This window comes from Python bivittatus, unplaced genomic scaffold (genome assembly GCF_059951505.1).
Source record: "Python bivittatus isolate LINGU-HERP-01145 unplaced genomic scaffold, Pbiv_v1 ctg000020_np1212, whole genome shotgun sequence".
In the NCBI taxonomy this organism is placed as follows: Eukaryota; Metazoa; Chordata; class Lepidosauria; order Squamata; family Pythonidae; genus Python; species Python bivittatus.
In genome coordinates this window covers 71,318,376-71,340,670 of record NW_028277030.1, presented here as the reverse complement: position 1 = coordinate 71,340,670, position 22,295 = coordinate 71,318,376, and the positions used below count along the sequence as shown (strand labels likewise).

Sequence of the window (22,295 nt, the reverse complement as noted above, 5' to 3'; positions counted from 1 at the left end):
TCCACTATGGCCAAGACCAAAGAGCTGTCGAAGGACACCAGAAACAAAATTGTAGACCTGCACCAGGCTGGGAAGACTGAATCTGCAATAGGCAAGCAGCTTGGTGTGAAGAAATCAACTGTGGGAGCAATAATTAGAAAATGGAAGACATACAAGATCACTGATAATCTCCCTCGATCTGGGGCTCCACGCAAGATCTCACCCTGTGGGGTCAAAATGATCACAAGAACGGTGAGCAAAAATCCCAGAACCACACGGGGGGACCTAGTGAATGACCTGCAGAGAGCTGGGACCAGAGTAGCAAAGGCTACCATCAGTAACACACTATGCCGCCAGGGACTCAAATCCTGCAGTGCCAGACGTGTCCCCCTGCTTAAGCCAGTACATGTCCGGGCCTGTCTGAAGTTTGCTAGAGAGCATTTGGATGATCCAGAAGAGGATTGGGAGAATGTCATATGGTCAGATGAAACCAAAGTAGAACGTTTTGGTCTAAACTCAACTCGTCGTGTTTGGAGGAGAGAGAATGCTGAGTTGCATCCAAAGAACCCCATACCTACTGTGAAGCATGGGGGTGGAAACATCATGCTTTGGGGCTGTTTTTCTGCAAAGGGACCAGGACGACTGATCCGTGTAAAGGAAAGAATGAATGGGGCCATGTATCGTGAGATTTTGAGTGAATACCTCCTTCCATCAGCAAGGGCATTGAAGATGAAACGTGGCTGGGTCTTTCAGCATGACAATGATCCCAAACACACCGCCCAGGCAACGAAGGAGTGGCTTCGTAAGAAGCATTTCAAGGTCCTGGAGTGGCCTAGCCAGTCTCCAGATCTCAACCCCATGGAAAACCTTTGGAGGGAGTTGAAAGTCCGTGTTGCCCAGGGACAGCCCCAAAACATCACTGCTCTAGAGGAGATCTGCATGGAGGAATGGGCCAAAATACCAGCAACAGTGTGTGAAAACCTTGTGAAGACTTACAGAAAACATTTGACCTCTGTCATTGCCAACAAAGGATATATAACAAAGTATTGAGATGAACTTTTGATATTGACCAAATACTTATTTTCCACCATGATTTGCAAATAAATTCTTTAAAAATCAGACAATGTGATTTTCTGGATTTTTTTTCTCATTTTGTCTCTCATAGTTGAGGTATACCTATGATGAAAATTACAGGCCTCTCTCATCTTTTTAAGTGAGAGAACTTGCACAATTGGTGGCTGACTAAATACTTTTTTGCCCCACTGTAGTTCTTTGATGATGATCTTTTTAAGTGCAAAAATTTGATATTGAGATATATTTGACATAGCAATCGATATTGCATTCTAACTGAATTTCCTCCATTAACGACTGGTAATTTCTGTGTAATCCAACAAGTGGAACGGTCATTTGATCCATCTTGCTTAGCTTTATTTCTTTCATTTTACAATGCTCTCTAAGCAGCTTTCCCAAACTAGATACTCTTGGGGGGTTAGGAAGTCTGGGAGTTGCAGTTTCTAGACAGCTGAAAGGTCCTAGATGTAGAAGGTGGGTCTCAGGCTTTTCCATCTCTGCTACCTGAAATCTTTTAATGGTTAATCCATATGAATATAGAGTGTTGTTGCAATTGATGGGAATTGGAATCTACATCTGAGGGATCATGTTTTCCATTCCCCCCATTCCCATTTCAACGGATGATGTTGGAACTGGAATAGGTTGTCCCTGTGACCTACTGAGCTTTGACTTCTGTCAAATGATGTCTCCAGTGGTGAACGTCTTGAGCCATCAGTGATTTCCATTGGTGAAAGAAGGAGAGAAATTGTTTCTAACAATTCTCTTCTTTCCCCTTTTTGTTAAATGAATCTTATGGTGCTCTGATAGTTGTAAATTGGGGGCTGTGTGTCTTCAAAGTCCAATACTAATTAGTCAAATGTCAAATATTTTATTTGTAATCCTGATGTATGAAAAAGAAAGGTAGAAAATGAAAATTGTAACTTTGATAAATATCTGAGTCAGCCAACTTAGCTCTGGTTTCCTTTAACTTTTTCTAATTAATTGCTGAATAAAATTCATAAAAATACATATTCTTGCTGTAGAACATGTATAATTTACTGGATATATCAATATTTACCATTACAGTAATTATTTTATATAATCAGTAACACTAAAATTATTTAAATTTTCTTGCATCATGGCCTAAATATTTCTAGCAGAAGAAACTAAGTCTGTACCACATATAATAAAAAAGCATGTGATAAAAATAATCACATATTGCCCTATAAACTACTAGTTTGTTATCAGTAAGTTATATTACCACTCCATGTATTTCAGTACTCTCAACCCACAAAAACATCCAAATGAAAATGGAGTATCTATGCAGGATGAAAATTTTGAAGAACTCATCAGTTTACCCATAGGAACAAAACCTCCCAGATTGGATGCCAGGAGTCCTGAAGAGAAGGATAACTCTGACATTCCTCTGACTCCCATTTTGGCCTTTGAAGAGAAAGGGGCACGAGGGTCATTGCCTCAGGTAGACAATGTTCAAACGCATCAGACAGCAGGTAAGTTTGCTTTACGCCTTCTAACTTGCATGCCCTGGAATGAATCTAGCATATGTCTGATTTCAGTGTATTAAGAGCACAGAATGAAGGTTTATATATTCTGCAATAAACGTATTAATCCTGGTTCTTGGATCAACCTGCAACTGGAATAGGATAGAGAAAGCTAGAAGCTTGATTGTGAATTGCACGTGTCTTACAGGGCAGGGCATAAATCTGAATTTGTTTTGTTTCAATTATAAAATTTATTTCTTCCTGATACAAAAGCAGATTTTTTTAAAGAACAGATAGATTGTTTTGATAAAAGTAGGAAAACAAGATGGAAAGGGCAAGGCTTCTATAACAGATATATAAAAATAGTGATTTCAGTGTGTGCAGGTTTTCTTATCCTTCATGACAAGTTATTTCTCTGAAAAATGTTTCTTCAAGTTCATAACTCTAGGTAACAGGAGCTTTGTTCAATTTGTGTATGGTTACCATAGGATGGAACTACTTCTGCAGTTAATAATTGGTGCATGGATATTGAATTATTGTCCCATGAAAGGAAGACACTCTGATCCAATGGTGGCATCACCAGCAGAAGGACAGAGTGAGTGATGTTTTTGCCAATTTCCCCTTCTCCCTGCAACCCTAGCACCACCTCCCACACTGTTTTAGATGCTCCTTCAACTCTTTGGGCAGATTTTCAGAAGATATAGGGGAGCTTCAGAGGGAACAGGAAATTGGCAGACATTACTTCTCCTGTTCCGCTCACGAGAACCTTTTATGTGTAGTTCCGGTAATTGGAACTAATAAGATCCAAGTCATCCTCCATCATCATGATCATCATCATGGCAGGACTATGTTTGTATTTTTGGATAGAATCTATTGCTAATGTTTTCTTTATTGGCTTTCCTTTATAGAAGTTGTCTGAGATCTCCTCATGAATTATCAAAGGCAAAGAAAAAGCCTCTGAAGCCAATGGAATCCCTTCCATGCTATGAAGGAGTGTTTTTTTTTTTTTCACTCTTGAATTTTCTAAAGATTTCTTGGATGCTTTCTTTTTTTTAAGAAAAAAAGTAGTAAAACCAGCAGAAGAATATATTGGGAATAGATTTGGATTATCTTTCTATCAAATAGATCTCACTGCTAGGGGAGAATTGTGTCTTCTGTTTCAAAAATTGCTTCATATAGCATAATTGATATTTTCAGCATTCTTGAAGAAAAGGTAACTGGATTCTAACAACAGGATGATTGAGCTAATGGGCCTGTCGGTTTTGTCTTGTTTTGAAGATGGGTAGTTTTAAAAGGTATACTGTAAAATCAGCAAAGAATCTTGCATTTTACTGATTCAATACTTGAAAAGTAAACACCTCACTGCTCTCCAGGGAGGGGCTACAGGGTTTTTATTTTGTTTTGTTTTGTTTAAACCTGTTGGTTTAAATATTATTGCAGAGAACTATTAATTATGGGGGCAAGATAAAGGCTTCTGTATCAGGTTCTTGTAAATGTAATTCCTATATGGACATTCTGTATATTCAGTCATCACTATGCTCTTCTCGTGTTTTCTTTTAAAAATAAAATAACATGACAGGTTTTAAAATGTGAAAAATTGAAAGCATTATTTTTTCATAGGGGAAATGAAAAAAGCCTGTTGTATCTTAGATAATGTATTTATGAATTTTGTTGAGTACAAAATAAACAATAGAAAATGTGGCTACAATTAACAGTGCAAGTTTGGCTTTTCTTAGCTTTCTGACTTGATGTCATTGTTTGAATTCAATGAGCTTTTTCCAGGCTTGAAAAATAAAGGTGCAGTTAATGTACCCATAATGTTCTCCATAGTGTACAGGCTGAACAGGAAATGCCACTGAAGTCCTGTCCTGATGTTTGAAGGCCATTAGAGTTGGGTGGGGAGGAACAGATTTGGCTCAATCCCAGCAAGACAGAATGGCGTTGGGTTCAGAAACCTTCTGATGCCTAGGATATTCCCTCTTTGGGTCTAAGGCACCAAGAACTGGTCTGTTTGAGATCATAGTGTTGTAGAATTCAGATTAAATGAAGTAGGCGATACTCAGTTATTTGGGAAACTCAAGCATTTTCTAATGAAGGAGCAAGAGTTGGACTTCCTCAGCTTGATGGGAGGAAGAAATTCAACAGTCCTGATGAGCACAGACTATTCATAGAAGAAATGCTGCATATGTCTCAGGTGACCATTTCCAGCTCAGGAGGCTGTTCTGATTCTTCTGGGTCTTGTGATGTTCTTATCCTCTAAAATTTCATTTATTTATAGCATCTTATGCTGCTTCCCATAAACAGTGTTCTAGCAATTTAAAAATCAAATTTACTAATAAAGTTATAACTATTGAGATAAAACTTATATATTAAAACATCTGTGGGTATTTCCAGCTATAAAATGGCAGAAGGAAAGTAGGCTCTGTTTCCTGTGAAAAACTTATCTACCTGCCATTGTGTGTCCTGCAAATCAATCCTCAATATGCAAAGGCCCAAACAAGCCACAAGGGGATGTTGGGGATAAGGCTTGCATGCACACCTTCATTTCTACTGTGCTTGTGGACAACTGCAGAATCACTCAGAGCTAGATAAGATGCAAACTTTGGTCATGGCTTTCAGACATTTGATTTTAGTGGCACAAAGAAAACAGTAGTCTTGTATGTAAGGCATTTATTCAGCTGTCTATTTTTTCTGTAGGAAATGGTAATCAGTTTAATTCAGACCTGTGTACAAAGTAAGAGTTCCTGAGCATATGCACTTCACATATGCATAAAGATAATCTCCGAACATGTTTCTTTGTGTAGTTAGGTACTGTATGTCCTCTTTGGTGGATAGCCCCTTGTCATCCAGGAAATCTTTCTATTTACAAAGTATTTTACACAAATATGCACAGGTACATAGGAACTTTTGGATTCAAGACATGCCATTTATGGAACCACCTGTCACCAATTATTTCTGCCTGTTCTACATGCTCTAATATGATGGGAATACTCCAGGTCCCTTCCCTGAAACAGTATCAACTGATGGGACAAGGAGGTGATTAGTCATTCATGCTTGAATACAAGCATATAGTAATCATATGGCATGAATGTGCATCATATAGTAATCAGTTACAACACCACAAACATTTTACATAAATATATTTTTCTAGAAATGCCCATTTTAATAAAAACTTCACACATTTCTCTTGGAAATTGGCACACACTAATTATTTGCTAGCAGAGATTTTTCCATTTCAAAGCTGTTAATCAAATTTCAGTTTATTAAAATAAGCGGAATATTGCCAATGATTATTATCTACAGATGCAGATAATCAAATAAGACTGATTATCCACATCTGTAGAGATCTGCAGATCACAAATGTCTCAGCAAGGATGGTGAAAAATTGCACCATCTGTCCAACAGAACTATCTTTAGATCGCTCCATCTGTCTTGCATCTGTATAGTAGAACTGACTGGTCCATGCATGCATCAAAATAATGAACAGTTACATGTGAATCAGCCATCCTAGAAAAGACAACGGATTCTGTTTACATACCTTATGATGGGTGAAATGTTCCTGAATGAGTGCATCCTTTAATTTCTACCCAAATAACAGACATCATAATTTATGTAGCTGTTGTGGATTTACCCAAGGCTGTTCCATTGAACCAGGGATACCGATATCTTAGCTCAGCTGCCTATTCAGAGTCTAATGATCTCCATGCTGACTAATGATAAAAAGGCTAACGATATTGCTGGAAGTTTGTCTCATGCCTCCATATGTCCAATAGCAATACTGAGAAACTCTTGCATAATTTCAGTTTGTTGACAGATTTCATCAAGGCGCTTCTTCAGTTCACTGTTTCTGAATGCTGCCAAAAACTCTGGATCTAAATATAAGACAGGAAATATTCAGGTATTAGGCTGCAGAATTTTTCATATGGGAAAGTATTTCCTTTTACACTTGTCCATAAATTTACTTGACATTGGATTCATAGTGGGTCGGAGGATTTACATTCTATTTGGATCTATACAATTCTAGAAACACCATGAAATATAGACTAACTTTAAATTATTTATGTTTAAAACCTGCTTTGATGTTTTTATGATTTTTCAATGATGTTAAGAAATTCATGCACAGTCCTGTTTCTCATTCTTTCACCATATACCTGTTCAACAATGCCTCATGAGAACCTGTTTCCACCTTTCTCAGCCAGCAACATGACAAGTTTTCAGCCATTCCCTTGTGCTTCATTTGCAACAGTCGCTGGCCTTTCCTTTTCAGTTGTTCAACCATAGGAGTTCTACTCCTCTTACAATGATCCAAGCTTACCTTTGGACCTCCTTACAAAATAGCTGTCTGATTTTCACCTTCTAGCTGGACCTCTTCTACATTGCACTTTTGGTGATGCTATTTGGCTTGGTTTCACACTCTAGCTTGAGTCCCTTAGGTCTTCCTCTACCAATATAATGAGATATCTTGAGTACATCCTATAAAACTACATCTTGAGTCCTTTACTGCTCCTGATAAAAGTGGTTGGCAAAAATTGTGGAAGCCAGAATTATGAGATTATTGGTCCCCCCCCCTTTTTTAAAAAAACAACAACAACACTTTAGGAGTATAAAAAGTGTGACAATGAGAATGAACCTCTATACATGCCTGATGAAAATATCAGTGAAAAGACATTGTTAACTTTTAATCAAATCTTTATAAAGTTGGTTTACATTACTAGAAGCAGTCAGGACTCAGATCCTAGTAAAAACTGGTGAGCCTAGCTACTATGCTAGACACAGCATAAAACTCTTGGGATTTCATTTGGACCCAGTAATGATCATCTATTTATTTTATTTAAAAGACTTATATAGATCTTCTTTTAGATCATAGTAATCTTACCTTTCTGTAATGCACAGAGAGTGGTTATGCCCAAATGCTGAAAACGAATCTCCCGGTGGATAAGATATTTCATCAAATATTGCTGAACTTGGTTCATGTGAGCTTTTAACAGAGACACTACCTCTTCTATGCAATTGATATGGAGAAAAGAAAAAATACAGAACAGAATCCATTAGTTACACTGCACTATTAAATTGAAATGCCAAAGCATTCTACTTATGTTGAATACTACTGTTTGCTTTTCTGGTTACTAATTTGTTAAGCTAAAAACATTTTAATATTGAGAATTCATATATGCAGTTCACTATAAAGCCATGTATTACAGCAAGCACAGGTCTGAGCTTTAGTCCTAATTCCTAATTCCTTTTAAGTTTTGTTTTGTGGAATAGGAATACAGGTGCTAAATCTCCTACTTTGATATTAAAGTAGGCTTCACCTACTTTGATATTAAAGCAGTTATAATAATGTAGTAACTGTCTTATAGACACAAGTAGTACGTGTGCACATATAATAATCAATGTATTATTTTAAGAGAGGGGATTCAAAGAAACTTCATGCCACAATGATTTTTCAAATTAAACATCACTTCAACTTGCAACAGTAATGTATAAATATTTGAGCAGTGATGGCATATTTAACAGGATTTGTTTCCTTATGGAAGATCCTATTATAGTGTAAAATGTTTAATTGCTGCGTTGGAACCTTTTGCTTCACTATCTCAAACAAATTTTCACATTTAAATTAGAAGAATAAGGGCCCCAGGCAAGGATGCCAAGTGTGGTCAGGCTTAAAATACCTGCCTGATGTCAATTACATTTACATTCTTAGTATATCAGAAGGAATGTACAGAGAAAATAGATGATCACCCAGCTGTAATTCATTCATTTCATAAGTCCTTAAGAATCCCATTTATACTGTGAGAATGATTTAAGACTACCTAGATATAAATAAAAGGATTTGCACTTCAAAGCTCAAGCTGTTGTCCTTTTTTTTTTTACCCAACCTGTTTAAAATGTCATTACCTGAATTTGATCGGTATGCTGAAAATATAAATGTCAGACTCACTGTTGATACGTACCATGTTGTAGGATGTGTTTGATCATAAAGGCAGCTTGGAATGAAAGCTTGGGTTGTTCCACCTGGTCAGCCAGTTTCACTAGATGATTTATCAATGGCTCATCCATCAAAGCTAGAATATGCATTATGGTTCCTTCTAACAGTAGAAGGAAAGATTTGACAAGGAATTAAAAGACAAGTGAACAGACCCCAAACAAGATGCTAACAGAATAGAGAAAGATTGTAGAAGATCTGAAATAAATGTATTGAATCACAGAGTCAAATACTTGGTAGGGCTATCAAATCAAAATTGGTGCAAAAATTAAAACATCCTGAACAGAAGGATGCATAGCCTCTGTTTGAACCCACTCAGCAAAGGGAACTCACCACCTCCCTTAGTAACTGGTACCACTGTCCAATTGTTCTTATGAGGAAGATTTTCCTAACATTTAACTGTAATTTGTATTTCTGTTAATTAGGGACATTATTCCATGTCTTGCACTCTGGAATAATAAAGAATAGGTTTTGAACTTGTCTGTGCACCCCTTTGGGTGCTTGAAAAGGGCTATCATACTTCCCTCAGCCATCTCTTCTCAAGAGGGACCATACCCAGTTTCCTCATATCCTCATAAGACTTAGTTATCAGTCACTTTATCATCTTTATTGCCCTTTCCAGTTCCAGTTTATTTATTTATTGTATTTATTTATTAGATTTATCTCTGCCCATCTCCCCCTGATGGGGGACTCTGGGCAGCTCACAAAATCAGTTAAAACAATAAATATATATAAAATTACATAAAAGATGAAAACTATGCAAAGCATTACTGAAAGAAAAGAGAAAGTCCAAGAGGCTGATGGTTCCAGAGCTGCAGACAACAGGCCTCTAAGGGGCTAGCCATCCCCATATTTGGTATCTTCCCTCCCTACCCTAGGCCAAGTGGCAGAGCCAGGTCTTCAGATTTCTATGGAAGGCCAGGAGTGAAGGGGCCAATCTCACCTTCGGGGGCAAGATATTCCAAAGGGCGGGGGCTACAGCAGAGAAAGCCTGCCTTCTGGACCCTGCTGATTGGAGCTTAGTTATCAGACACTTTATCATCCTTATTGCCCTTTTCAGTTCCAGTTTCTGTATTTCTCTCTCAAAATGTGGTCCCCAAAACTTGCCACAGTAGTCAAGGTGGCATCTGACTAATTCAGAATGTAGTAGAATACTTCCTATGATTTGACGGGGGAATTACTTCATGGAATTTGCCCATGGTGGAATAGCTCATGTCCAGGGATGCTCTTGACTTTAGATAATACTGATTTAACCAATGGGTGGCTCTTACAAGTAGTCCTTATTTAATGACCACTCATTTAGCGAGTGTTCAAAGTTATGACAGGGCTGAATGAGTGATACTTATGACTGGTCCTCGAAGTTCTGGCCATCCCACGGTCACATGGTCACGATCTGGGTGCTTGGCACTGGCTTGCACTTAAGATGGTTGCAGCATCCCGCAGTCACATGATCACCATTTGCAACTTTCCTTGCTGGCTTTTCACAAGCAAAGTCAATGGGGAAGCCAGCAGCAAAGGTTGCAAGTTGCTCTGGTAAGTCACTTGCACCCTCACACCCTGCCTGCCAGCCTGCTTGCAAACCACCTGAGATTCACTTAACAACCCACGATCCTCACTTAATGACGGCAACAAAGAGTGCCACGATTGCCATTGCTAAGCAGTGCGGTCATGTGATGTCGTGTTTTACAACTGCATTACTTAGCAATGGAAATTCTGGTCCCAATTACCATTGTTAACCGAGGACTACCTGTATAAGGATGTAGTTATGAAATCAATGCCCAGGGTTCTTACTAGCATTTCACTATTTTGCTGTTATCCTCCATTCTGCTTCACTGCAGTTTGTGCAGGAGTGGCAATGCTTATGTTCCCATATGCATGTCTCACATATGAAATGGTACACTCGGGTTAAACTCAACAATCATTTTAATATATAAAAACAATAACAGTTATACTGTATATGGCCAAGATTTTTTTAAAATGCTGGACTTCTTGGTTAGCTGATGACTCTACCCTCCTCTATCTCCCAAACAGATAGTAAAATAAAGGAGTTTGACATTAAAGTAAAATCTGGGAAAATGTTTGTACAATCTTCTGTACATTCAATGAATGCTAAGAGACAGAAACCATATTGCACCTATTGATTCCCCTTCCACTATAAATCCAGTTCTTTTTAACCTCCCCACTACTCCATGTCTGCAATGACATATGAAAAGAGACATCTGCACACAGATTGCTCTATGTATGTAGATACTTTTCCAGACACAACACTACAAGTATGGTTCATAGGCCCATTCTCACATTTACTGAATGGAGAACCTATGCATAAATCAATTTATATAGCCACCCATCTCACCACAGGCAACTCCGGGTGGCATACAACAGTATTCAGTGCCAGCAAAAAGGCTTATGTATCTATTCAACAGAATAAAAGTCCCCTTACCATGCTTCACTAGTTCAGCAAGACAAGATACAACACAGAAAAGAGAGTCCTCTTCTAGTAAGTGGGCACTACGGATAGCTTGTAAAAGGCCTTTGATGCATGGACTTTCTAGGATCTTCTGTAAATCATACAGAGAAGGGAATGTTTCAGTCTTATAAACCTATTTTTCAAGCTGCAAAAATTAGCATCATGAATCAAAAAGAACATTAATCATGGCAGTTTTGTTGCATGTATCAGATTAATTCAAAAATCAAATTAAACTATTGCCTCTGCCCCAATCAATGTTGGAGTTATTTTAGAATCTGGTAGAAGGATGCAGAATAGAGGGAGAGAGGGTATCATGCAGAACATCCATATGTCTGCAATAATTCTCTTCTGTGATTGCCTTGTTTCCTTTCTTAAAACATTTATGGCATAAGTTGCCTCTAAATTCTTGTATTAATTCCAAGTATGAGACAAGATCTCCAATATTCTTAGGCCCATCTTGTATTTGATACTTATGAACTCCATAAAGCAGATTTGAGGAAACCTGCAAGATTTTATAAAAGTAGGAAATTAACATGAGAAGAAAGCATGCAGTTCAGTGCATTGTTTGATAATGTAAACTCTCTTTCCTTCTATACATGTTGTTTAAATAAGGACCATAACATTGCACAATTTATTTAGTACTCTGATACTCCACTATTCTTCACTGTATAGCTAAACATTTTAAAGTGTCATAAGGATTTTCAAACTGTTTCCCAGAATTGATCAGACCAGTTCAGCTTTAAGATTATCTACACAATATGCCCTCCAGGAAATTTAATATCTCTACAATCCATTGCTATAGGATATTCTAGTGGTTGCTATAATGTCCGTTACAGCAGCCCATTTCAGTGTTAGGAAGTAGCCAAATTTGAGCTCTCATCAGCATAGGGTGTCTGTAATACATAGTATGATTAGTTCATTCAAACTGCAGCAGCAAGAATAGGAATAAGCACATTGGCCTTTTATTCTGAGTTCTAAATTGATTTCTAGTTTCTTTCTAGGTGCAATTCAAAGTGATGGCTTTGACATAATGTAAAGATACTAGGCCCAATATATGGGGGACTACATTCCCTCTATGAATCAATTCATCCATTTAAATGGGTATTAGAAGTCTAGAGATGGGAACTATAGGTAAAGTCTTTATCAGCATCATGTCTCTGGAAAGCAATGTCCAGAAATAGCCACAGAGCATTGACCCTATCATCTTTTAGGCATTGGGTAATGACTCTTGACACTTTATTTGATATGAAATCTGGGCTTGTGTGATTATGTTGGCCACTTCTCTTCCCCCTTCACTATGCTTCCTTTGTAAACACTCTAGACCGGGGTCACATCTTTTATGACTCAAAATTGTGCAATGAAGCTTGTATTACATCTGGAAGATGCAAACTCTTCCTTCTCATGTATGTCTGTAGGAAAGTATGGCCCTACTTGGTGCAAGTTCTTTCCTCTCATGTATATTCACAATTATTCTGCGGGGCGGGGGGGGCAAGGCCACAGTGGACTTGTAGTCTGGCTGTGGAGGAGGAGCATTTGGTGTCGGAGGAGCAGCCAGACAAGGGACCAGCCAGACAGCAGACGACACCAATAGTCCCGGGTTCTAAGACCAGCAAACTGGGGATTAAGAAACTGGCCACCCCCATTAAGCCCCCCCCCCCAGGGCCAGTGGAGAACCGCAGGGTCCCTCCAGTGTGAGTCTGGGACTCCCTCCTGGGAGTGAGAGTCTAGGAGGGAGTCTAAGAGCGTGTGAGGATATTAGGATCCACCTTCTGGGTGGGAGACAGGAGGTGTGAGGGAGTGAGTTGGGTGTCTACTCTGCCGACTAGTGAGAGAGGTCGTGCAGGGTGACAGAGGGTGTGGGGGGGGGTGTATGGTTCGGTGGGGGTGGGTCCTGGCGGTGCTGAGAGCGTGAGCTGGTGCGCCGGGGTGACCCCCCCTCACCGGTGAGCGTTTGGGGGTGAATGAGGATGACTGGTTGGAAGGAGGGGCCCTTGCCTCGGATTGGGGGCCCGGGAGGTCCAGGTAGGGAGGTATTTGGGCCCAGAACCCCTGGGGGCTATGCGGTGGGCTACACCATTGAGGTGGTGATGGGCAGGGGACGTTATGGCGGGAGCTGGAGGGCGGGCCATCTTCGGGGAAGACGCCCCCGGTATGTCTCACGGTGGCATGTTCCGGCCCTCCTGGCTCATTCCCAGGTCCTGGTCAGCAGGTTCGTAGGGGCCCTGGCTTTCGGCTGCTGCTGCTTAATGCCAGGTCGGTTAACAGCAAGGCCCCCCCCATATGTGACTTGATTGCTGAGGAGGGGGCTGACCTGGCATGTATTACCGAGACCTGGCTGGGCCCCGAGGCGGGGGGTGCCCCTCTCGGAAATGTGCCCGGTTGGGTTCACAGTGTGGCACCAGCTGAGATGCCAGGGCAGGGGAGGAGGGGTGGCTATTGTGATCCGGGAATCTCTAGTGGCCTTCAGGGGCATTGCTCCACAGGTTTCTGGCTGTGAGACACTGTTCATTAGGTTGGGTTCCCGTGAACAGTTGGGAGTTCTGCTATTGTACCAGCTTCCCTGCTGCATGGCAGCTTCCCTGCCTGGGCTGCTGGAGGCCATTGCGGGGCTGGCGGTGGAGTTCCCCAGGCTTATGGTTCTGGGGGACTTCAACCTGCCATCCCTGGGGCGGTCCTCGGACGCGGCTCAGGAGTTCATGGCTATCATGGCAGCCATGGGCCTGTCGCAAACCCAACCCGAGACAGTGGCCACATGCCAGATTTGGTTTTCTTGTCGGAGCAATGGCAAAGTGATCTGAGGGGAGATTTACAGCTTTCCCTGCTGTCATGGTCAGATCATGTCCTGATGATCCTGAGTTTCTCCTATGCCACCCCCCTCTGCAGGGAGGCAGGACCCATACGACTGGCCCGCCCCCGGTGCCTCATGGACTCGTAAGGGTTTCAGAGGGAGCTGGGGGATATTCCCATGGACCTGCTGCACGGTCCAGCGGAGGCCTTGGCTGCTGCTTGGAATAGGAAGGCGGCTGGGGCCTTGGACAGGATTGCGCCTATGCGACCTCTCTTGCCACATCAGGCCCAACACTCCCCATGGTTTACGGAGGAGTTGAGAGTGCTGAAGAGGGTTAAGAGACGTCTAGAGTGCCGCTGGAGGAAAACAAAGACTGAATCCGACTGAACACAGGTTAGAGCTGCTGTTAAGGCCTACATTGTGGCAATAAGGGTGGCGAAGCACCTATACTTCTCTGCCCTTATCGCATCTGCAGAATGCTGCCCGGAGGCCCTGTTTAGGATCACTAGGTCCCTCCTTGGCAAGGGGGATGTGGGGGTTCATTTGCAGGGCCATGTGGAGGAATTTTCAGAGCATCTGCAGGACAAAGTCGCTCGGATTCATTCCAAGTTAGACTCCAAGCGTGGGGCAGGGTCTGGGGAGATACCGGGGGACCGTTCTTACCCAGTTATCTGGGAACAATTTGATCCTGTTGTTCCTGAGGAAGTGGCAGGGTCCTAGGGACTGTGAAGGCCACTACTTGCCATCTTGACTCATGCCCCTCCTAGCTGGTGAAAGCAGCTTGGGAGGTGACATGTGGTTGGATCCAGGCGATGATTACTACATCCTTGCAGGAGGGAGTGTTTCCGGCCGCCTTCAAGGAGGCGTTGGTGCACCCCCTCCTCAAGAAACCCTCCCTGGATCCTACCATACTGGACAATTTTCGTCCAGTCTCCCACTTCCCCTTTTTGGGGAAGGTGGTTGAGAAAGTGGTGGCTTCACAGCTCCAAAGGGTTCTGGAGGAAACAGATTATCTGGACCCTTTTCAGTCAGGTTTCAGGCCTGGTTATGGTACAGAAACGGCATTGGTCATGCTTATGGATGATCTCTGGCGGGAGCGGGATGGTGGAAGTGTGACCATCCTTGCTCTCCTTGATCTCTCAGCGGCTTTCAATACCGTCGACCACGGTATCCTGTTGGGACGGCTCAGGGAGTTGGGGGTGGGCGGCACAGTTTTGTGCTGGTTCACCTCCTTTCTTCAGGGCTGATCCCAATCGGTGTTGATAGGGGGCGAGAGGTCCCATCCTCGGCCCCTCCTTTGTGGGGTGCCGCAGGGTTCGGTTCTCTCTCCACTCCTTTTCAACATCTACATGAAACCGCTGGGTGAGATCATCCGCCACCATGGGATGAGGTATCATCAGTATGCTGATGATACACAATTATACATCCCCATCCCAGGTGAAGTAAGTGATGCCGTGACTGCCCTTTCTCGGTGTCTGGAGGCTGTAAGGATCTGGATGGGGAACAACAGGCTTCGGCTGAACCCTGGTAAGACGGAGTGGCTGTGGGTTAATGGCTCCTCTGTATCTGGGACTTTGTCATCTTTGGTGCTCGATGGGGTGGCACTACCTCAGACAGACCCAGTGCGTAATCTGGGGGTCCTCCTAGACTCACGGCTCCTGCTTGAAGAGCAGGTGGCAGCCGTGGCTGGGAGGGCCTTTGCACAGCTTTGGGTTGTGCATCAGTTACGCCCTTTCCTGGATCGGGATGCCCTTCGAACAGTCACTCATGCCCTTGTTATCTCCCAGATAGACTACTGCAATGCGCTCTACATGGGGCTACCCTTGAAGACTATCCGGAAGCTACAGCTGGTCCAGAATGTGGCTGCGTGGGCTATTTTTGGAGCCCCAAGAAGGGCCCATGTAACACCGTTGCTCCGTGAGCTGCATTGGGTACCAGTTTGCTTCTGGGTCCAATTCAAGGTGTTGGTTATCACCTTTAAAGCCCTACATGGCATGGGACCAGGTTACCTAAGGGACTGCCTCTCCCCTATGTCTTCAACCCATCCCACCCGATCGCACAGAGAGGGCATGCTTTGGACCCCCTCAGTAAAAGAATTCCATCTAGCGGGGTCCAGAAGGTGGGCCTTCTCCGCGGTAAGCCCCCGCTCTTTGGAACATTCTGCCCCCGGAGGTGCGATTGGCCCCCTCACTCCTGGCCTTCCGAAGGGTCTTGAAGACCTGGTTCTGCCACTTGGCCTGGGGTGGGGAGGGAATACTTCAAGCAGGGGGATGGCTAGCCCCGTAGTGGCCAGCTCTCCACAGCCTGATTTTCCATCTGCTTGGATCTTCCTTTCTTTAGTATTGTTTTAAATTTTGGATGTTTTATGTGTTTTAGATGTATTTATAGTTTTAATGTTTTTTGTAAGTCGGCCAGAGTCCCCTATTGTGGGGGAGATGGGCGGCGGAGAAATCCAATAAAGTAAATAAATAAATAAATAAATAAATAAATAAATAAATAAATTCTAGAAGCATACTGTCTTTACCTCCCTGTCAGCCAGATAACTGATAAAAAGAGCTCCAAAGGAAACAAGACAAGATAGAGGTGGGAACTCCTGCTGGAGCTGGCATGTGAGTTAGCCTGGAAACTACAACTGTGCCAGAAGGAAGAAAGAACTAAGTCCACAGGAAAGAAAACAACATGGGACAATGAAGAAGAGTAGCTGAAGCACTGAGGAAGAGAAGAAGGCAAGCAAAAGTAACTATGAGCAGCCCAGAGGAAAGGAGAAAGAGTCATGCAACAAAGAAGGCAATGAGTAAAGAAGCAACAGTGTGAACTGCTTGTATTCCAAAAGAGAATACAAAGGAGAAAGGTAATCTGTATAGCAATAAATAGGTTAATAGGAATAAGTCTGGATTAGGAAATGCATATAGGAAATAGATTTAGGACTTTATGAAAATAAGGACACCATGATAGTAAAACTAAAGTTCTACTGCTACTGCTTTATTGAGCAATTAAGTAAAGCCTCTGAAGGTAAAATGCATTCCTACTTCCCTGTTTATGTTTGTGCTATCTAAAAACATTCCTGTGATACAACATGTTTGAGCCAAAAAGACTTTGTTATTCTCTCTCTCTCTCTCTGTGAGAGTGAGTGAGTGAATGATAGTGAACAGGGTACAAAATGATCATAATAGTTTCATTATAATCTAATATGAATTATAATAATTCATAATAATATGAATTCTGAAAGAACTGAGTCTTAAAAATAACATCCTGAAAAAGTTCCGTTTTAAAAAGCCAATGTGAATGAATAAAAACATAGGCTCAAATTCCATGTGTGCTATCATCCTCTGATGAAAATTCAGCAAAGATTTAATGTTTTCATATAATATCACTAATTGGCTGAACTGTGAACTGAATCTTCGGGCCAATATGCAATATTGAGAAGAACTACTTGACACTTGCCTGTATGTTTTTAGAAAGGCTGAGATTTTTGATGAGGCTAGCCGTACGACCAACAATTACTGGGTCTGTTTTCCAGGTAAGCAACAGCTCCCCCAGAGTTTGCAGCATCTCATCAGACATCAGGGCTTCCTGCAAAGAGCAAAGTAGTGCAAAAAAAAAAAAAATAGAGGAAGAGCACTTTGTAATATCGATCTGCATGAGATTAACCCAAGTCTTCAAAAATGGTATAATACAGCAGCAGGGTGCAAAGTAATGTTTCACTGAAGAGCCAGTGCTGGACCCAATATCATCATAGACAGGGAAGAAAATAGCCAGAGCGTCTCTGTGCAAGAATACCCAGCTGGAATAAAAGTATGCCAGCATTAAATTGTTAAACGGTAAAAAAAACCCATGAGTGGTGCTGTCCTTACAGTTGGTTGCTGATTCAATCAGCAACAATATAAATACTCCCACTGAGCACCAATCATTCAAGGTTTTTTCCAATCATGGATAGCTTTCTCCACTACAGTAGTAATGAAATCACTCAACCAAAATGATAGTGCTTGCTAAAGAAATTCTAAAGAGGAAGGTATGTTAGTCTATTGAAGCTTTCCCCAACGGGGGCACCCTCGAGATGTGCAGATTTCAACCTCCTGAAATTTTAGCAAGTATGTCTATTGTTGAGAATTCTGGGAGTTAAAGTCCATGCATCTTGGGAATGCCAAGATTGGGAGAATGCTGAACTACTGCAGCAAAACATCAAAGGGTCTTTTGGCACTTTAAAGTTATTTTTTTGCCCAAAAAAAGCATTAGGAGACAAGAGATTTAAAGTCATAATAAATCTGTTAGCCTCTAAGATTCCTGAAAACTCATCATTCTTTTTATTAAATGAGGGAAATCTAAAGATGGCAAATTGATAATGAGATATAGTGGTAATCAGAGTTTATTGGCAAAGTATTTTTAATTATAGAGTTTTTTCTTATGATACACAAGGAAAGTTAAACATGTTACCTCACCAGTCTCAAAGATAAAATGTAGTGTAGAACCATACTGAATATCTTAGAAATAAGGAAAGTAGAGGGAAAAGGTTCCATCTTATTTTAGAAACATGAAACTATAGGGAAAAAATATTCTTAAATACTAGGCTTTGCAGCACTTCAGATTAATTTCCAAAAAGGTGCTTTGAAGAATGCAGGGACACAAACATGACATATATCTGCAACTTTTTAAAGCATCTTTTCCTGAGATATTCCAAAAAACAGCATAGCTGTTTTAAAAGAGTTGAAGAGCAGGCTGTGTTCTTCATGTTGTGCCCCCTTGCTCTCCAAAGCACCTTCCTGGAATCAGATGTATATATTATTATTATTATTATTATTATTATTATTATTATTATTATTATTATTATTAATTTGACTTGTCCCCGCCCATCTCCCCACAGTGGTACGTATATTAAACACTATGCCACTGAAAAAAACTAGACACATTGTATATTCTTAATTTAAATTCCAAACAGATTGGGCATGACTACTGCTTACGATTTTATGCAATGACAGTTGTTATAATGACATATATGGTACTGGTCATACCATGTTAAGAGACTTTGACAAGGTTTTCTGCCTAACAAAATGCACTTAGAAGCATGTTTCAAAACATAAAACTTTATAAGTTTTGACAATATTCAAAATCACCAGTAACATGTTAAAGAAAAAAGAGCAGTAGTCAATTAAAGCAGCAGCAACAGGGACTCAGGTTTAAGAACATTGACTTCTCCAACATCATCCAGTAAAAACATGGGCATGCTTGGATTTTAATTCAGATTGCCCATGTTCCAAATCTGAGAAATGTTAGTCATGCAATATATAACAGGTATTTCCATAAGGATCAGCAATTTGTAACCTACTAGACCTTCAAGAAGCACCTTTTTCCTAGGACCTTGTGAAAAACTGAAAAGTAGTAATTCTATTCCTGATACCACCAAGTAAAAAACATTTTGTAATTATTCTATATTTTTCCCCCAGAATTGATTTTTTTTTTTTTTTTGGTCTGTGAAAAGAAACAAAATGGAAGTAGTAGTAGAAAAATACAGAAGGGTTATGAATGAAAAGCAATGTCATCTGGACTCTCCCCCTCCCCCCAATAAAATTCTATGAATTAAAATATCAAAAGACTCTATATTGTAAATCATGAACACTTCCTATCATATAGATGTATGAATTATGCCTGTCCTGAACATTTGTCCTATCACTGGATCTCTCCTGAGATTAAAAAGGCCAATGGTATTAAGAAAATATGTACCTGGTTGCCTGGGTGTTGGGATAATATCTGGAGGAGATTTACTGAATTCTGCTGAATCTCTTTATTGCTAAATGTCAAGAGAGGAAGAAGGTGGGACTGGATATGCATAGCAACAAGACTGGTCAGAATGCTCTCTGAAACAGAAGAAAACTACTTGAGGCTGTCGGTGCCGATCAGCTGCAAAAAGAACTTGAGAATAAAGTACATCACCAAGCTTAAAAAATCAAATTAGCTCATCTATATCTTACAAACTGAGCAATTCTATTTAACAACAATACAGTGGTTAGATCCTGAGCTCTGTTTCATGAAAAATCAACAGAAAGAAAGATCAAACTTGGCAAGAAAGCTAGGCCCTGATTTCACTAAAAGGCCTCCGAGTATTAATGGTGTCATCAGAAGAATGCTTAAAGCAGTTATGCTCCCTTCTGGTGTGGCACTGGAACCCAGAAAGCTCATTCAAACCCATATGACAACTCAGGATGTTTCTAGGGCTGTTGTGAAGGAAGGTTATCCAGAATGAATACCATCTTCAGAGGAGTATAATAGCCAGAATAGCCACAACTACGACCTAATTAGTATATGACTTTTGTGGATTAAATCCATTCCATGAACCTTGAAAGCTTAAAGGTGTACATTTATTAAAAAATGTTTAATGTTTAAGTCTGCATGCTCTTCTTTCAACTAATGAGAAAGGCAATATCTGGATCTGGTTAATAATGTTGAGGAAAAGTATCAGTACGCATTAAACGTGTATGTGGGAGAGGAGGTATGATGGAGGCTCAGTGCTTTCAGTAGTGTGGCCCCAGTTACACTGGCATGTGACCCCCACCTCATATGTTTACTAACAGTCAATTCAACCAAGCACTGAAATAGATTCTCCACCTCTGGACTATGTTCACTACATAAGTCAAATCTATATTATTATTATTATTATTATTATTATTATTATTATTATTATTAATTTTGATTTGTCCTGGCCCATCTCCCCACAACGGGGGACCCCACAATTGGGAGTGGGGAGTGAAGGGCTTGATTTTTGCAGAAAAATCTGCAAAGGTCTTAGTACTGGTGATGCTTAAACCCACCACCACAATATGTGCCAAGATGGGAATTTGAACTTGCATTCATGTACAAACTTTAATAGAATGAATTCTACTGTCTAATAAATGTGTAAACTGCAGAATCATAGAATCCAGTTACAGATCACTGCTTCACTGATGAGGAAGCCAAAGGCTCAGTTCATCTGCAAAACATCTGTGCAAATATATTTCTCCCACAAATGAAAGTCTACTATGTGAAAAAAATAACATTGATTGTCCCTTGTTTGCAATATAATGCCATTTTCTCTTTAGTTTCATAATTATGTAACCTATAAATTAACTTCATTACTCTATCCAGATAAACTGTTGAGGATGTAAAAAGCCTCTGGAAAAGAGATTGACTGATTAATTAATGGAAAGTTTAATAGAAAGTTGGAGTAAAGGTTTACAAAGGACATTGTTAGCCAGGTAGCAAGAAGTTGAGAACTGAATCTGTCTAAGAGAAACCTGACTGTAGTGCTTCTTTTCTAGGACCAAAGAAAATAGAGACAAGGTCCCTTTCTCAGCTATTTCATCCACCAGGAATCAGATGCAAGCCCCACTGAATGCAGGGGTTTTATCATCAGATAAATCTACTAAGCAGGGCCAGTTTGGTGTAAGGCTAGAAACCAGGAGACTGTGAGTTCTAGTCCCGCCTGAGGCATGAAGCCTGCTGGGTGACCTTGGGCCAGTCAATCTCTCTCAGCCCTAGGAAGCAGGCAAGGGCAAACCACTTTTGAAATCTTGCCAAGAAAACTGCAAGGATTAGTCCAGGCAATTGCTAGGAGTCAACAATGACTTGAAGGCACAATCAAACAAACAAAAACCCCTACTAAAGAATCCACTAAATTTTTGGAAGAAATACAATTAAAGGAGATGCAGGTTCCCAATTGGGCTGTACAAATCAGTGGTGCTTCACCATATGTGAGAGCATGTACATGCCACTTCTTTTTGAATCACTAAAGCAGCTGCATCTTTTCTTAGGCTCATGCAGCTACTTAGAAAACTGCTCCCAGCTGTGTCTGCATTCATGTTCATGCACTGACTTTTTGCTTTTTCCCATATGCGTGCTTTGCTGACTGGAAAAAAGGTGCTTTGTTCGCATTTCATTGCAAGGCACTCTTCTGAAAGATTCGCAGCTTTATTACAGAAAATCATTTTTTTCTCAAATTTCTGTCAATGTTACAGGCAGTCCTTGCTTAATGACCATTCGTTTAGTGACTGTTCAAAGTTATGATGGCGCTAAAAGTGATTTACGACTAGTGCCCAAAGTTATGACCATCGCAGTGCTCCCACAGTCATGTGATCACGATCCGGGCACTTGGCAACCCGCATGTATTTACATTTGCAGTGTCCCAGGGTCACGTGATCGCTATTTGTGACCTTCCCAGCTGGCTTCCAGCAAGCAAAATCAATGGGGAACTGCACGATTCACTTAATGACCATGGTTATTCCCTTAATGACCACCATAAAAGGTTGTAAAATCGGGTTTGGTCACGTGATGATTTATTTAATGACTACACCATTTAGCAACCTAAATTCCAGTCCCAATTATGGTCATTAAGCAAGGACTACCTGTATACATTTTGATGGGATCACTGCTTTTCCCCCCACCCAAATGATCATAGGTGGCTCTTTTTTGCCCAAGAATATCTAATAGCATATGTGACTAAATGCAGCTTCATGTTAGAAAAAGTAACTTTGAAACTAATTTTTATTCAGTTTA

At 40.8% G+C, this 22,295-nt stretch overlaps 2 protein-coding genes across 6 annotated transcripts in view; one reads left to right on the top strand and one right to left on the bottom strand.

Moving 5' to 3' along the window:
- The window catches only part of MAP7 (microtubule associated protein 7), a 99,148-nt gene extending 94,909 nt beyond the window's left edge, over window positions 1–4,239 (top strand). For 4 of the 5 annotated variants that reach the window (XM_088141278.1, XM_025168217.2, XM_025168227.2 and 1 more), the window contains 3 exons: window positions 2,308–2,540; window positions 3,020–3,126; window positions 3,440–4,239. In XM_088141278.1, the coding sequence (XP_087997404.1) occupies window positions 2,308–2,540; window positions 3,020–3,042 (256 nt within the window). In that variant the 3' untranslated portion in view covers window positions 3,043–3,126; window positions 3,440–4,239. The remainder of the gene's footprint in view (window positions 1–2,307; window positions 2,541–3,019; window positions 3,127–3,439) is intronic. The other variant, XM_088141265.1, reaches the window with a different exon arrangement.
- A 947-nt stretch (window positions 4,240–5,186) lies between these two features.
- The window catches only part of LOC103052643 (uncharacterized), a 33,334-nt gene continuing 16,225 nt past the window's right edge, over window positions 5,187–22,295 (bottom strand). Inside the window, 6 exon segments of the mRNA XM_007420905.4 lie at window positions 5,187–6,403; window positions 7,408–7,533; window positions 8,486–8,620; window positions 10,958–11,075; window positions 17,217–17,345; window positions 19,491–19,624. Of these exon segments, the coding sequence (XP_007420967.3) occupies window positions 6,282–6,403; window positions 7,408–7,533; window positions 8,486–8,620; window positions 10,958–11,075; window positions 17,217–17,345; window positions 19,491–19,624 (764 nt within the window). The 3' untranslated portion in view covers window positions 5,187–6,281.